This window comes from Equus quagga, chromosome 1 (assembly GCF_021613505.1).
Source record: "Equus quagga isolate Etosha38 chromosome 1, UCLA_HA_Equagga_1.0, whole genome shotgun sequence".
Lineage (NCBI taxonomy): Eukaryota > Metazoa > Chordata > Mammalia > Perissodactyla > Equidae > Equus > Equus quagga.
This window is the reverse complement of record NC_060267.1, coordinates 21748084-21764111: the sequence shown is the minus strand read 5'-3', so window position 1 is coordinate 21764111 and position 16028 is coordinate 21748084. Positions and strand designations below refer to the sequence as shown.

The 16028-nt window shown below is 34.2% G+C and overlaps 1 protein-coding gene across 2 annotated transcripts in view; it reads left to right on the top strand.

The window, feature by feature from the left end:
• Positions 1-16028, top strand: part of ARID2 (AT-rich interaction domain 2) — a 160253-nt gene that overhangs the window by 115035 nt on the left and 29190 nt on the right. For both annotated transcript variants that reach the window (XM_046665585.1, XM_046665576.1), the window contains exon 16: positions 6362-6510. In XM_046665585.1, coding sequence (XP_046521541.1) covers positions 6362-6510 — 149 coding nt within the window. The remainder of the gene's footprint in view (positions 1-6361; positions 6511-16028) is intronic.

Below are 16028 nucleotides of genomic sequence, written 5' to 3'. Positions count from 1 at the left end.
AACATATTGATTATTTCAACTATTAGATTATAGGATGTCAGTTCCACTAAATGATAATTTTAGGACATTAATGCTAAAACTCTTTACTTAACACACTGGATATGTATGCATCTAATTCACACCATAAAATTAATGTATTTTATTCCTAATCTGAAAAATGTGAGCTAAACTTAATGTGTTCTCCTCAAGAATGTAGTTTGTTTTGAATAGCTACATTCTTTAATTCTATAATTGGTGTTTGGCATGTAGAAATTTAAAACTTTTCAAAGAAAAAGAGACATAGCATGCATGGTGTCTATAAGAATGAGAATCAAAAACGAGGGTTCTTCTGTATAGAGCTTAGCACAGTGCCTGCTGCATAGTTAGGCACTCAATAATGGTGCAGGTATATTTTCTGCTCCCATGTAGGCTAAAGTGCCTATAAAGGCTAAAAAATGACCAGCTGTTCAAGACGGCATTATAAGTTTCCTTTGAGGAGTAGGCTGTTAGGCCTTCTTAAGAGCCTGCTAATAGAAAACCATTTTCATTGTTGCCCAGATTCTTTACATTTCTCTATCTATTCTTAAAGTTGCATTTTAGACCTTGGTTTAACACCGTTTTATTCACTGTTTTAATTGGTACCTTAAAAGGGTAGATGAAACAGAGGATTTTTAAATGTGATTTTTCAGCCAAATCTTGTTATTTCCACCATTTCAAGGGGTCTGGGAATGTTAAGAAGTCACCTAGACCCCAAGAAGGGACTTCCAGACTTACAGAATGCTCAGGGCTGGAAAGACTGCAGGGGAATGTCCCTGCTGAGAGTGGACAACAGGTAATCCTTCCTAATACCATTACTATGTCATTTTTTTCCCCCCGATTTTGTTCCTTCTCGCTGCTGTTAATCAGCTGTATTAATTTCATTACAGAAAAAAATTAGCAACAATAAAGGAGAAAGGTATATAAAAGTAAATTATATAACCATAGATTTTGTATTTAGTATTTAGCTGGTAGGTCATATAAGTACAAAATAAATTGTACCTACGTAAAGGCAAATTTCTGTATTTGTTTGTAGCTGCTTATTTTCAGTTTGTTATATTTGCAAGTTAAAGTGCAACATACAGGATATTGTTTCTGAAAGACCTGCCATTCGTGAATTCCTCTCTCCTGGAGACATAAAGCTAGATTGGCATATAAACAAATAAAAATGAATTAAAAATGAAAGAAAATTAGTTACAAATACTCACCTAAAGACTTGGCTTTTCCAGGAGCGTGTAAAACACATGTTGAACATACCTATATTGTTAATCCCATGGCCTGGTAACATGCCAAATTCTTGCATATAAAAATAGTTTACTTAAGGATGTGCCTATTTGAGGTATTTTATATATGCTGCCCCTCAGTCCCCTGTCCTTCACATATGAGTCAGACCTCATGTGCTCCTGTGTAACGCTGTGAATATTGATATTCTCCTGGTCCCTTCCCTTCTTGATAAAGATTTGAAAAGTTACTCAACCCATCAGAAAGCAGATCTTTAGCCTCAAGGGGGCAGCATTTAGTCAGAGCCACTGAAGATCATTTTAGCAAGAGCCAAGAGAATATCATTTCAGTGTTTTTTAAAGAGTACTGCTGCTCAGATCTGTAGACTAGTGGCACATTGTAATAACTAAGAAAGGTGTTACCACTAAACAGAAGTTTTTTGTTTACATTTCACTGTGTTCTTACAAGACAGGCTTGTTTTGTATTGATGATCTAGATAAGAGGAAAAAACCTGGTAGTTTAAGAAAATGAGGGAATGTTAGAACAGAAGGAGCCTTAGATATTATCTTGTCTAAAACCCTCATTTTTAAGAGCTGAAATAACTTCCACATTCACAAACATCTCTTTTCCAGTGATTTCTATTATTGTCTTAATTCTCTTCTCTAAAGATCTGTACGTTTAGACTAAGTATAATCTCTTACATCATATTTAGAGTAAATCTAATTCTTGTTCCTTATAAACATTTGAAAGTATCTCTCATTACTTACTTCTTCTTTAGAATACACTTTCCCAGTTCCTTAGGTGTCATAATGTCTGGTCTATTCATCATTATATTTACCTTGACCAGTTATTTCCATTTTATAAGTGGCTTTCAAAATGTATAGTTAGAAGTGAACACATTGTTTCATTACTACTTAGTAAAAGAGTTTGAGAATAAGTTATGACTTTGTAGTTTTTCTAACACCAATTGAAATGTTTAAATTGTAGTCTTATTCTAAGGTTTTTAAAGTTTAATATTAATAAGAAAGTAAGGATTTAAGAACCTCAACTCCTCTCTCATATCAGAAAATATCTTAAAATATCTTATTCTAAGGTTGGTTGGTTTGTTTTGTGAGGAAGATTCTCCCTGAGCTGACATCTGTTACCAATCCTCCTCTTTTTTGTTTTTTTTCTTTTTTGCTTGAGGAATATTAGCCCTGAGCTAATGTCTGTGCCAGTCTTCCCCATACTTTGTACGTGGGATGCCTGATGAGCATGGTTGATGAGTGGAATAGGTCCAAACCTATGAACCCCGGGCCACTGAAGCGGAGTGCATGGAACTTTAATCACTCAGCCACGGGGCTGGCCCCCTATTCTAAGGTTTTTAAAGTTTGATATTAATAAGGGGGGCCAGCCCCATGGCTGAGTGGTTAAGTTTGCACGCTCTGCCTCGGTGGCCAGGGGTTTCGCTGGTTTGGATCCTGGGTGCTGACGTGGCACTGCTCATCAGGCCATGCTGAGGTGGTGTCCCACATGGCACAACTAGAAGGACCCACAACTGAAAATACACAACTATATACCGGGGGGCTTTGGGGAGAAAAGGGAAAAATAAAATCTTAAAAAAAAAAAGTTTAATATTAATAAGAAAGTAAGGATTTAAGAGCCTCAATCCCATCTTATATCAGAAAATATTATCAGTGTAATCTAGAATTTTCAGCCATAATTTACTCTTGAAAAGGTGATAAAGGAAAGCAATATTGTAATTTCTTATTTAACAAAAAAGCAATATCTTTGCCAAAAGTAAAAGAAATCACAGAATTGTTTCATATTCTTTGTGTAGTTTTACTTTTCTGATCACCCACTGCTGGAGTTGTGTCTTTTTTGTTTTGATTAAAAAAAAAACTGATAGAAAAAATTAGCTCTTCTTCAATAGAGTAGAGTGATGATATAGAATATTCCTGAAGAGTAATCATTCCAAAAAATGCAACTTTGAAACCTACTTTTACTTTTACATTTGAGTTAGGATTATGGCTAATGATCTGGTAATTCACAGTAAACAACGTTTAGAAAAATTAAACTTTTACATCCTAGAAAGATATATTTTGTATTCACTTGTGAAAGACCTAATTCTTAAAACATAATTAATTTAAATGGTGTTTTGAAAAGCATGCAGTACAATACAAACAACCTACTAAAAGTTAGTTTTCTTGAAGCCAGCCTGGGTGCCTGAGTGGTTAAGTTTGCATACTCCGCTTTGGTGGCCCAGGGTTTGCAGGTTTGGATCCCAGGCACGGACCTAGCTCTCCTTGTCAAGCCAGGCTGTGACGGCATCCCACATAAAATAAAGGAAGATTGGCAATGGATGTTAGCTCAGGGCCAATCTTCCTCACAAAAAAAGAAGAGAAAGTAGTTTTCTTAAAAGAAATATACAATTTTTAATATAGAAGGAGACCTAAAAATATTAATTCCTGTGGTCAAAAAATTATGAGCCTTGGAATTTCTCATTTGGTACTTCTGTAAGTACTTTAATTCTTTTTATTTCATTGATGTATTTAGCTCTAATTCTTTTGGTTGTCATTTGTTTAGTTTTTATTGTGAAATTTTTCCAACTTACACAAAAGTAGGGCCAGTAAAGCCCCCTTGTATCCTAGCTTCAAATATTATCACTATCTTGCCTTTCTGGTTTCATCTATTCCTCACCAACATCATTTTTTTTTTCCTGGAGTACTTTAAAGCAAATCTCAAACATTATTTCATTTCACCAATAAATACTCTGTATATATTTTTCTAATAAAGTACTTTTAAATATATATAAATATATATATCCACATTACTAAATAACACCTAACAAAAATAGTAATTTCTTAATATTATCTGCCACCCAGGTCATGTTCAGTTCCCTAGCTGTCTTAAAAAAAACTTTTTTTAAGCAAGTTGTTTGAATTAGCGTGCACAGGTTTCTACACATTGCATTTGGTTACTGTGTCTTTTATTCATTCTTAATTTAACAGCCCACATTAACTTCATTCATCCTTGCCACATCTCTCATTAACATTTGGGGTTAAAATATCCTGTGATTCCCTGTTATTAAATTTTCTGTGTGACACCAATAAGAGTTACACAATGAAAGAAAGGTAGGATAATGATTTGTTAGCACTTATAAAAATAAGCTTAATTTGCAAATATATGACAAAAGAGTCAATAAAATACCTAATTTAAATGGTAGTAGTATAGGGAACCAGAAGGTTCATTTTGAGGGAATTTGATACCACTGACAAATTTACCGTTTAGTTAAAATTCTGGGATATTTGTAACTTGTCACTCTGCAGTATTTGTATTTAGCCGAAGCTGATCTTCTTGGTTACTCCCACTTATTAGAAGTTCCTGAAGGTATAATGCAGTATTTTCATTTCAAGGAAACAGTTTGACTGATTTTCTTGATAGGCTGATTCTCATGTTATCTTCCTTTCCTTTCTCTCTCCTCTTTTTTTTTTTTCCTGTCTGCTTTCTCACCATCAGTTTTTATGGCTTTAATAATTTGCAGGTGAATGATTGTTAGATCCATGTTTCCAGCATTAAGTTCTCTTGATAGACATTTGTAGTTGTTGATCTGTCACTGTCCCCAAAGTGAACTTATCTTTCCTCCAGAATATGGTTTCCCTTCTGGACTTCTCTTTTAGCGTAATAATAGTGGTAGTAATTGCCATTTATTGAGCATCTAGAGCACCAGGCTCTTCATGTTTAGTTTTGCTAGTCTTTCCACCATCCCATAAGTTAGATTCCATTACTTTATATATGAAGTAACTGAGGATTAGAGAGGTTAAGTAGGTTGCCCAGGGTCACATAGCTAGGTCAAAGGCAGATTGAAAATTGAGTCCTGATGTGGTCAAGCTGGAAGATCCATTCCTTCCCATGACACCTGTGCTGCCCTAAAATGCATGTGTATATTTTTTCCACTAACAATATTGTAAAATCTTAAGGTTGGGACCCTGTTATAGAAACAGCTTCTATCACATTCCAAAAGTAGATTTTTTTTCTTAGCGATTAGAACTCAAAAAGTTCTTATGACTTCACATTTCTAAGAACTTTTTCTTTCAGCAGTTTATTCTCTTCCTTTTTTCATTTTTAAGCTATAGCTTTATATGTTTGTGTTTTGTCTGTTTTTTAAATTATTATGGCTTTTAAATCTGAAGTTTTCAGCAATTTTTAACTTAGTTTTGTGAGACTATTTCCAATATTACCTTATAAACGAACAAGTACATTTAATATTTTACCAAAGTTTAAATTTATTGCCTTTTAACAATGCTTTGAAAATGGGTGCTACCATTTCTATGAGAAATTCAATATTATTTTTCCCTTTATAGTATATTATGAATGAAGTCTGAGTTAAGCCTTCAAAGAAAATATATTGCCTCAAATTGTTTTAAGCTACATTATAATTATTTATTTACATGTTTTTCAGAGAGGAAAGGATGGGGTATAGAAGAAAAAGAACATAGCTTGTATTTAAAGGACTTACACCTGCAGTTAGAATCCTTTTACTTGTATTATCAATCAAAAGTTATAACGGAGCAACTTTAAAAACTAAAGTTGTTAGTTAAAACAGCTTACTGCAAAATAATATTTACAACATTCTACTTATATGGGTGCATCACTTTTAACGTCTGACATTTTCTTTGCTTTTCACTATAGTTTGTTTTATATTTATTTAAAATGTAAGGAAATGTTATTCAAAGAAATAATAATATGCAGTTAAATTGTCCTTGTGAAGAATATGTCTAAGTAAACCAAATGGGTGCATTTATAGTAGATTTATTTATCATTTTAATCTATAATTATGTGTTTCTACCCAATTTTATTAACATGAAAACATCTTAATTCTAAATATATATTCTATAACAATATCAATGTGATCTTGCCTCTGTGGTTTGTATGAAATAAAAGAATCTGACTTCCTAAATATTTTTGTAAAAATAGTTACCTTTTTTAAAAGAATTTTTAAAAGACAATCATTAAAACTACAATGTAAGTTTCGTATGTTAGAAGTGTGTAACTATCAATGTAATGAACCTTATAAGCCTATACTATAAAATCTGAATGGTTTTCAATGTCATCTCACAAGCTATGCCGTTGTGCTTTTTCACAGAACACTCCGATGACGCCTTCACCAGCTGTACAAGTGCAGAGCCAGCCTAACAGTTCTCAGCCTTCTCCGTTCAGTGCATCTAGTCAACATGCGGATCCAGTGAGAAAACCTGGACACAACTTCATGTGTCTGTGGCAGTCTTGTAAAAAGTAAACGGCAATTTTATTTCATATACATAAATACTCTTTGTTCTAGAATGCTTTTGTATATAAATTTCTGTTGTCTATAGTTCCATGAAAATTTTCTTTTTCTTTCTTTCTTTTTTTTTTTTAACAAGGCAGATTGGCCCTGAGGTAACATCCTTTGCCAGTATTCCTCTTTTTGCTTGAGGAAGATTGTCACTGAGCTAACATCTGTGCCAGTCTTCCTCTATCTTATGTGTGATGCTGCCACAATGAGGCTTGATGAGCAGTGCCAGGTCCGTGCCTGGGATCTGAACCCGCAAACCCGGGGCCGCCGAAGCTAGCACTCCAACTTAACCACTACACCACTGGGCTGGCCCCAGAAAATTTCTTTTGAAACCACTAACTTATAGCAAAAATATTTTGTTGTGATGTTTACATAGATCCAGTGGCACCTAAGCTAAGACATTTATGTAAATGGTGGAAAGAGCTTCTTTGCCTAATGGTAGGTTATTAGATAATGTGTTTTAGTATTAGTTTTTAACAAAAGAAAATCAACTAATAATTTGATTTTATATTTGGCTATGAAAAGAAATAGGTTTTTTAAAGTGATGGTGTTAGTAGCGACTGTAAAATTTCTATATAGTAGAAACATAAAAGTAATAATCTGTTAGGAAGAATGACTTGTCTTAAATTTGGATTTTGGATGGACGTCCCATGAAAAGTATTTTTAAAGCCATATTCTCTCTCAATTTAATAACTAAGGTGAACAATGAGTAGAACTGAACTTCTTAAATAAGGGTTTCTTAGACTTGAAGGAACACTTGAGAATAATATTGGTTAAAATAAAATCTTAGTTCCTTTAACTGTACTCAGCCAAGACCCTTTGCCTTGTCACTTTTTAGAGCTGTAGACTAAGGTACTTGTCTTAATAGACATAATAGCCTTCATTTTTAGATATCAAAGATTTCATTTCACTTTTCCTGATAGTGGAAATTACCACATCCTTTTAAACCTTGTTTGCTCTTCATAATTTGATGATATATTACAGACATTGTATTTTGCTGTAAACTTCATATACAGATTTGCTGAAGGATTATAGGTCTCAGTGTATAGCCTAGGGATTGTTAATAGTATGCAAAGTTTCTTTCCACAGTGTTTATCAAACTTTAAATTTCAAACCAGTAGTGGGGCCATGAAATAATTTTGGCGGGTCTCTACCAGTGGGTTTTTGCCTGTTTTTCTTTTCTATGAAAGCATTAATAAAATAGATCAGATTCCATCATGTTAGTAAAGGTAACTATTGTTTCCAGTTATATATGTATATTATACCTGTATGTGTGTACGAAATCATAATGTAAACTCTGTTTGTCAAAAAGTTGTTTAAAAATCAGTGCTTTAGGTTGTCTCTGATTATTTCTTTGATTTATTTAATTTGACCATCTCTTTTTTTTAGTTTATAAGTTAATTTGAAATTTTCTTCACTGATGTCAATTCTATTCTTTCCCCTTTTCTGTTTTTCCATGGCAAATAGGAGCTGATGGAATAGGTAGTCAGCTAATGCTGCTTGTTGACTAAAAAGTTTGAGAATAGCTGCTTTGGATGAAGTGTTTAGAGTATTTAAAGAAGAAAAATTTGGAAGAGTTAATGGAGCCAAATGTACCGCTCGGTTTCCCATCTTGCTAGCAGGATCTGTGTTGTAAAATTTGATGATGTACCTTTTCTGAACAAGACATACTCAACAAGCCTTCTTAGAGTCATTTTTAAAGCTATTTTTAGATACTACATTGGTGATAAATTCAGTTTGATTCTGCGAATATTTATTGAGCACCCTTTAGGAGGGTGCATTTGCTCGGAGCTACAAATAGAAAGCTCACTCTCAGCCCTTAGGGAAGCAGATCAAAAAAACAACTAAATTACAGTATAAATAAGTGCTGTAAAAAGATAGTTTCATAGTATTATTTGCAGCATAGTGGACAGTTAATGTAATGCTGGGTTGGTTAGAAAAGTTTTACTACATATATTACTTTTGGGTTGGATCTTGAAGAATGTGTAGGAATTTGTCATGCAAAAATAATTCCAGTCAGAATATCAAGTGCAGGGAGTTATAGAAGGAGATGGTATGCCCAGGAAACTATGAGAAGCTTCCTTTCATAGAATTAAAAGTAATTTCGAGTATGCGTTTAACCTGTTTTTAGTTCTATGGTACGACCATACTTTATATGATCTTTTTGTATTTGTAATTCTTGTAATATGTAATATAGATTCTTTTCATTGAGCCACTGACTCTTACATCACCACGTATCAGTAATTGGTCTTTTAATCTGCAGGCTTGTGTATCTAAAACATGGGGACCCCACTCTTTAAAAATCTACACATTATCTACACCCTGCAGAAAAATAGCATCAATCCCTTCATTATGAGTTCTTCAAATATCCAATCAGTGTTTACATTTCTCCGCTTTTCTTTGTTTAGAGTTTGAATTGGAATTCAAGATTCAAGCATTGCCTCTGGTTGAGAAGTCTTTAAATCTCTTTTAATCTGTAGTTTACCCCTCCATCTCTCTTAATTTTTTTCCTTGCAATTTTACGTTGGTAAAAGCAGGTCATTTGTCCTGTAAAACATCACAATCTGGATTTTGCTGGTATAGTTTGGCATGTTACTCTGACCCTGTATATTCTATAAGTTGGTAGTTAGGACCAGATGTTTGATCAGATTCTGGTTTAGTTTTTACGAAGACCGTTTTAGAAATGACATTGTGTACTTCCACCAGGAGATATATAATATCTTGTTGCTTCGCTTTTTGTGATGTAAACAGCCATTGAAAATCCTTGCCTATATCCATTATTTCATTAAGAGTTGAAAATGTAAAAGTTCCCCCTTTTTATCAACTCTTTGATTTCTCTGAGGAATAGTTAGTTGCTAGAGAAAAGGCTAGATAGATTGATTATTTCTATTATTTACCACTTTTGAAAATAGTTGTTTACTAACACTCCACAAAGGTGACCATGAGGTTTGGTTTTTTGTTTGTTTTTGGTTTTAGTATGATTTTAAATGAACTTATGAATTTAAACGTGTTAGATATTTCAATGTACTGCAATTAATTTATCCTTCTTAATGTTCAAGTTATCTCGTCTTTCGCCGGTAAACATGTTTAAGCTGGTTCCCAAGTCCACTGGTTGTGATCTTAACATATGTGTCTTTGGTAGTTTCCTTGCTTTCTGTTAGACAAAATGTTCCAGGCTTATCTTGTACATTTCCTGCCCCATACCAAGAAGCAACTGTTTTTCCAAGGACATCTGGTGTCTTTTGATGAGAAATGGTATTTAGTTAAGGCTCTGGGGAGTACCCATTGCTTTTATGTTGGTTATTGTTTCTAGAACTTTTCAGTGGACTAGATAAAATGATTTTTTTTTCCTTTTTTTGAGGAAGATTAGCCCTGAGCTAATGTCCACTACCAATCCTCCTTTTTTTGCTGAGGAAGATTGACCCTGAGCTAACATTCGTGCCCATCTTCCTCTGCTTTATGTATGGGACACCTGCCACAGCATGGCTTGATAAGTAGTGTGTAGATCTGCGCCTGGGATCCCAACCAGCGAACCCTGGGCCGCCTAAGCAGAACACACAAACAACCACTGTGCCACCGGGCCAACCCCTAGATAAAATGATTTTTGTCTTATGTTTAGAAAGACCTTCTCAGTTCTTAGATCATGAAATACACATTTTGTTGCCTTCCACTACTTTAATATGTTAACTTTTTCATCTTTCTATAATTTAGTTTCATGTATAAAATGAAGTTTATGAATCTAGCTTTTATTGTTTTCCAAATCGCTAATATGTTGGCGAGTTCATCTTTCCCTTAGGCATTTGAATTGCCACATTTAATATATACTAAATTCCTGTATACTTTTTCCATTTCTGGATTACTTGTTATCCCAATGGTCTCTGTCCTTATCATACTGTCACTTTAAATTTTAATGTTGGCTATGGTAAGTTCTTCCTCTTAATTTTTCTTTGTCAGAGTTTCTCATTATTTTTTCAAGCATTTCCCTTGTACCAGGCACTGTGCTAGGTTTTGAAATTAGAGTGATATATAAATCAGACTTGGTACCTGCACAGATATTTATTGTTTCAAATGAACTTTAGAATGTTTTTAGAGATCCCCCCAAAAAAGCTTGTTGGGATTTTCAAGTGTAATTGCTTTTAATGAATGGATATTTTTGTTTGTTTTCTAATAGTGAACATTTTTTCCAGTATTGAGTCATTCGCTCCAAGAAAAAGGTATCAGCCCATGATATTCTAGTCTTTTTTTCCCCAGGAGAACTTGAATGTTTTCTTCACATCACTCTGCAGCTTTATTAAGTTTATTCCCAGTTGTGGTTCTTATTTTTTGTTGCTATCATAAGTGATCTTAACTTGTATTATATTTTTCAACTGGTGGTTTTTTCTATATTTATACCTCTTATTTTGTCCTCTCATCCAGTTATAATATCTAATGTTTCCAGAATTGTTATATAATAGTAGTGATAATATTCATCCTTATCTTTTTAAAAAATTAATATACTGGTTTTTAGAGCAGTTTTAGATTTATAGAAAACTGAGCAGATAGTGCAGAGTTCCCATGTATTCCCTCTTCCCTGCAGTTTGCCCTAATATTAACATCTTGTATTAGTGTGGTACATATGATTGATTATCATATTTTTACATTATTATTAACCAAAGTCCATAGTTTCCCTTAGGATTCACTCTTTCTGTTACTCACTTCTGTGGATTTTGACAATGCGTAATGTCATATATCCATCGTTAACAGCATCGTACAGAATAGTTGTAGCACCCTGAAAATCCCCTTTGCTTCACCTGTTCATCTCTCCTCACACTGCCTCCCCGCCCAACCCCTGGAAAGAGCTGATTTACTATCTCTGTAGTTTTGCCTTTTCCAGAATGTCATATAGTTGGAATCATACAGTATATGGCCTTTTCAGACTGGCTTATTTCATACAACAGGATGTATTTAAAATTCCTCCATGACTTTTGTGGCTTGATAGCTCATTTCTTTTTATTGTTGCATAACATTCCATTGTATGGATGTACTAGTTTGTTTATCCATTCAACTGTTGAAGGATATTTTGGTTGCTTCTGGTTTGGGCAGTTATAAATAAAGCTGCAATAAACAGTTATCTGCAGGTTTTTGTATGGACCTAATTTTTTCAACTCATTTGGGCAAATACATAGATCATATGCTTGATCGTATGGTATGTTTAGCATTGTAAGAAATTGCCAAACTGTTTTCCAAAGAGGCTGTACCGTTTTTTATTCCCACCAGCAATGAATGAAAGTTCCTATTGCTCCATGTCCTCACCAGCATTTGATATTGTAACTTTTTTAGATTTTAGCCATTCTAATAGATGTGCATCTGTATCTCTTTTGTTTTAATTTGTATTTCCCTAATGACAAAAGGACTTGAGCGTCTTTCTATATGCATATTTACAATCTGTATATCATCTTTGATGGGGTGTCTATTAAGATTTTACCCATTTTTTGAGTTGTTTGCTGAGTTTTTAGTAATCCATGCATATTAGATTTTGTCAGATGCTTTTTCTGCATCTACTGATATGATCGTATGATTTTTCTTCTTTAGTAAGTTGATGTGATGCATAACATTAATGAATTTTTGAATGTTGAACCAGTCTTGCATACCTGGAATAAATAAATAAATAATTTTTTTTTCAGCTTAGCTTAAGATATTTATTCAGTGCTCTCACAGTTGGCCTCAGTGGCTCAGCAAAGGGGCAGAGCAGGGTAGGGGCGTACAGTGACACAGTGCATCCTTCATTTTTCATTGATAGATAGCTCTTTTTATATATTGTTTGCTTCGATTTGCTGATATTTTTCTTGAGGATTTTTACATCTGTGCTCATGAGAGATACTTGTCTGTAGATTTTCTGTCTTTGTCTAGTTTTGGTATTGGAGTAATGCTGACCTCATAGAATGATTTGGAAATGTTCACTCTGCTTCCGTTTTCCGAAAAAGTTAACATATTAAAGTAGTGGAAGGCAACAAAATGTGTATTTCATGATCTAAGAATTGAGAAGATCTTTCCAAACATAAGTTACCAAATCGTGGCATAGAGTTATTCATAATCTTCCTTTATTACCCTTTAAATGTCCATGGGCTCTATAGCAGTGGCCCCTCTTCATGTTTGATATTAGTAATTTGTGTCTTCTCTAATTTTTTCTTCGTTAAGCTGGCTAGAGATTTATCTATTTTGTTGCTCTTTTCAAAGAAATGGCTTTTGTTTTTATTTATTTCCTTTATTGATTCTCTGTTTTCATTTAATTGATTGCTGCTCTAATTTATTATTTCTTATCTTTTGCTTGCTCTGAGTGTTTATTGCTCTTCTTTCTCTAGTTTCCTAAGGTGGAAGCTTAGATTATTGATTTTAGATCTTCTTTTCTAATACATAAATTTTAATGCTGTAGCTTTCCCTCTACATACTGCTTTAGCTATAGCCCATGAATTTTGATAAGTTGTATTTTCATTTTCACTTAGTTCAAAATATTTTAGAAGTGTGTTGTTTAATCTCCAAATATTTTTGGATATTCCAGCTATCTTTTTGTTAGTGATTTCTAGTTTAATTCTGTTGTGCTCTGAAAGCATGCTTCATATGATTTCTATTCTTTTAAATTTGTGAAGTTGTGTTTTATGTCCCAGAATGAGGTTTATCTTGGTGAATGTTCCATATGAGCATGAAAAGAATGTTTTTTCTGCTGTTGTTAGATAAAATATTATATAAATGTCAGTTGGATCCGATTGATTCATGGTGCTATTCAGTTCAACTATATCCTTACTTACTTTCTGCCTCTTGGATCTGTCAATTACTGATAGAAATGTGCTTAAATTTCCAAGTATAATAGGGGCTTTGTCTAGCTCTCCCTGCAGTTTTTTTTTTTTTTTTTAAAGATTGGCACCTGAACTAACAACTGTTGCCAATCTTCCTTTTTTTCCCTCGTTTTTCTCCTGAAATCCCCCCAGTACATAGTTGCATATTTTAGTTGTGGATCCTTCTAGTTGTGGCATGTGGGACACCGCTTCAGTGTGGCCTGATGAGTGGTGCCATGTCCATGCCCAGGATCTGAACCGGTGAAACCCTGGGCCACTGAAGCAGAGCCCATGAACTTAACCATTCTGCCATGGGGCCGTTCCCTCTCCTTGCAGTTCTAGCAGATTTTATCTCATATTTTGATGCTGTGTGTTAGGAGTATATACCTTAAGAATTTTATGTCTTTGTGAAGACCTGACCTGCTTATCATTATGTGATGTCCCTCTTTATCCCTCGTAATATTCTTGCTCTGAAGTCATCTTTGTCTGAAATTTATATAGTTATTGCAGCTTTCTTTTGAATAGCATTGGCATGGTGTATCTTTCTCCATCTCTTTACTTTTAATCTGTGTCTTTATATTTAAGCATGCATAGTTGGGTTTTGTTTTTTAATCCACTCTGCTGGTGTCTTTGTCTTTTAATTAGTATATTTAGACCATTCACATTTAAAATGATTATAGATATAGTTGTATTACTATCTTTCATATTTGTATTTTCTATTCATTTCACTTGTTCTTTGCCCATGTTTTTCTGCTTTTTTTGGTTTTAATTGAATATATGATTTTATTTTCTCCTCTCAGCATATCAATTATACTTCTTTTAAAATTTTTTTATGGTCGTCCTAGAGTTTGAAATATATATTTACAGCTCATCTAAGTCCACTTTTAGACAACAGTGTACCCCTTTATGGGAAGTGCAGGTGCCTTGTAAAAGAGTGTTCTTACTTCTTTCCTAGTGTCCTTTATGCCATTGCTGTCATTCATTTCACTTATCCAAAAGCTATAATCGCCAAATACATGAAAGATAATTTTGTGGACACAAAATTCTAGGTTGGTGGATCTTTTTCTTTCAACACTTTAAATATTTCACTCTACTCTTCTTTCGTGCAAGTTTCTCAAGAATCATCCTGTGTAATCTTATCCTTGTTCTAGCAGTAAAGTGTCTTTTCCTCCAGTTTCTTTCAAGATTTCTTTTTTTAATAAATTTATCTTTTTTTTTTTTTTTTTTGAGGAAGATTAGCCCTGAGCTAACATCCACTGCCAATCCTCCTCTTTTTGCTGAGGAAGATTGGCCCTGAGCTAATATCTTCCTCTATTTTATAGGTGGGATTCCTGCCACAGCATGGCTTGGATAAGCAGTGTGTAGGTCCACACCCGGGATCTGAACCAGCGAACCTCCAGCTGCCAAAGCAGAGCATGCAAACTTAACCACTGTGCCACCAGGCTGGCCCTTCTTTCAAGATTTTTTTATCTTTGGTTTTTAGCAGTTTGAATATGATATGCCTCGGTATGTCGGTTCTCTGATGATTTTAAGAAGAGTTGTTAATCTTCAGTGTGTGCAGCTTTTTTCTTGTTCTAAGGATGGGAGTGATAACTTCTAAGCTCTTTACACTACTGAGCAGAAACTGGAAGGTCCTCATCCTTGTCTTTATTCTTATTTGTATGATGTTAACTGTTAGTTTATAGTTTGAAATGCATAAATAATACGTGATTATATTTTATCTTTGATTCTTTTTTTTAAGGAAGGGGACCCAAAACATTCCCTGTAATAAAAAATACCTATGAACTTACTTTTTTAATTCTACGCAATTGGAGGAAAGGACTCAATGCCTCTTGGTAGCCAAGCATTTACATTCATTGTTCAGTAGTGTGTCTTGGCCACAGTGTTCTCTGAATAAAGGGATAAAGGATAAAGGGGGAGTTTAAAAGAGTCCCTCCAACTTACCTTTACCATAGGAGCTCTACTTTTTGCTTTATGTGTAGAGATTTTCAGTCACAATTTAGTTGGAAAAAAGAGTTCTATGGCTACAAAAGACAATTTGAAAGCCACTTTTTCAGAATATATTGCTCCTCGTAGATATCTAATTAATAACTGCTACAGAAGACATGAAAATTATTTCCCTTTGGGAGAAACATAATCTGTATTTTGTTTGTATTTGCATCGTTAAGGGTCAAAGCAGGAATTTAGAGACTCTCAAATTCATTCCAGACAAACATTTCCAGTGTGGAAGCTGTTCTGTCTAGGAACCAGTGACTTTTTTTTTTTTTTTTAAGTTCATAATAGTTTACATCAATGTGAGATTTCAGTTGTACATTATTTCTTGACTGTCACCACATAAGTGTTCCCCTTCACCCTCTGTGCCCACCCCCCACCCCCCTTCCACTGGTAACCACTGAACTGTTTTCTTTGTCCAAGTACTTGTTTATATTCCACATATGAGTAAAATCATCTGGTGTTTGTCTTTCTCAGACTGGCTTATTTTGCTTAGCATAATTCCTTCTAGGTCCTTCCATGTTATTGCAAATGGGATGAATTCATCCTTTTTTTCTAGCTCTGTAGTATTCCATTGTGTATATATACCACATCTTCTTTATCCAATCGTCAGTCGATGGGCACTTGGGTTGCTTCCATGTCTTGGCTATTGTGAATAGTGCTGCAATGCACAT